The following is a 1440-nucleotide window of genomic DNA, read 5'->3' as shown; positions in this document are numbered from 1 at the left end:
GACACACGGTCCGACATGGCACCGCGTGCGGAAGACGAAGTTGGACTCTGCCCGTGAGCGCTGTAGGAACCAGCGAGACTTGGAGACCTCGATGTCATTGACACAAGGGTCATTGAGCACGGAAGTCATTTCGTTTCAACGCAGTGTCTAACGGACACGCAAGCCTCGTTGAGGCAATAATCGATAGGAACTGTAAATGTTCTCACTCTTGATGGGGGAGAGTGTAACGGGGTTACACATACCCTGGTAACAGATGTGTGTGTCACACCGGATGGGCATGGTGTGACCACACCCAAACAAGAATACGGTACGGGGCTGGATAGATAGTAGTTATACGTGTATTAAGATTTTACTATACATATTTTGGAAAATTTATGCATCTAAAATTAGGCGGTTTTGCCGCAGACAAAAAAAATAAAGTCAGTTTTGGATTTAAACGGATGATTTTTTTAGCCTTGGATTAAGGTTGTAACTACTCTTGGAGTAAGCGGATTGCGATCCGCTAAACTCGTACTTGTTCTAAGTATAAAACGAAAGGTCAGTGATTGAACTTACGCTTCCTCTAAGCGCAAAGCTACGGTAGCCCCGCTGCAATTTCGCTTCCATCAACAGTTTAGCTTGTAGAGTGTCGCAAACCTTGAGGGTTCTCAGCTGCACAATTCAACAACATTAGCTGCAAACTGTGAGTTCACGTTGAACTTAAACACGAGCAAGGTCACAAGGAAGGAAGTCTAAGTCTTCTCCTTTTAAGATACGCGTCGAAAGAATAGGTACCCATTACCTCGACTTCAAGCTACCAACAATATATCCCAGTTCCATGTCGAAACATAAAGGAGCCTAAGAATTTTGCCTTATGACAGCGCTAGACACTTGCGCACACCAATCCTACATTCTAAAACTTATTAGTACATATCGCATGCTAAGCTGTATGATAGTAGCAACCGAAATGGTGTTCCTCGTGTTCAGTTGTATTTTTGAGGTAGGTGCCATTTCACACTGCGCTTCAAGGAGATTTGTACTATAATAAAGCAAACCTTGCGACGGGGAACAATAAATATAAACGTACTTGTAAGCGCTTAAAAATATATTTGACTAAACTTAAATTCTGTGATAGCAAAACACAACTTCCTCAGACTCACATGCCGAACGACTAGCATCGTTAGTGCGTATTGTAATCGATGTAATTTCAAAGTGCGGTCGCCACTTCAGTCAGCCGACAGTGGTCGAGCTATATTTGAAAGAAAAATAACAAACTTGCAATTTTTGAGGGAGATTCACACTGTGTGTAATGACGCAGCTTTTGTGTGGGTCTCATATGATTACGGCTGAATAGTCCGCAAGATCTAGGTAGATAATTACTCAGAACATTTACAGGCCCTCATGTACTACACTGCGGTGCCAGCCCCATCACCTTTGAGCTTTGCTCTGAATACAAAGGAC

General features: G+C 43.1%; 1 protein-coding gene across 1 annotated transcript in view; it reads left to right on the top strand.

The window, feature by feature from the left end:
* Window positions 1-101, top strand: part of PHALS_10437 (hypothetical protein L916_09345) — a gene marked incomplete at both ends in the record, with an annotated part of 1872 nt that extends 1771 nt beyond the window's left edge. The window contains one exon of the mRNA XM_024725860.1: window positions 1-101. This exon is cut by the window's left edge and continues 1771 nt beyond it. Coding sequence (XP_024576594.1) covers window positions 1-101 — 101 coding nt within the window.
* Window positions 102-1440: the final 1339 nt, after the last annotated feature.

The sequence above is a fragment of the Plasmopara halstedii genome, assembly GCF_900000015.1.
Source record: "Plasmopara halstedii genome assembly, contig: Scaffold_470, whole genome shotgun sequence".
Classification (NCBI taxonomy): domain Eukaryota; phylum Oomycota; class Peronosporomycetes; order Peronosporales; family Peronosporaceae; genus Plasmopara; species Plasmopara halstedii.
This window is presented reverse-complemented; position numbering and strand designations above follow the sequence as displayed.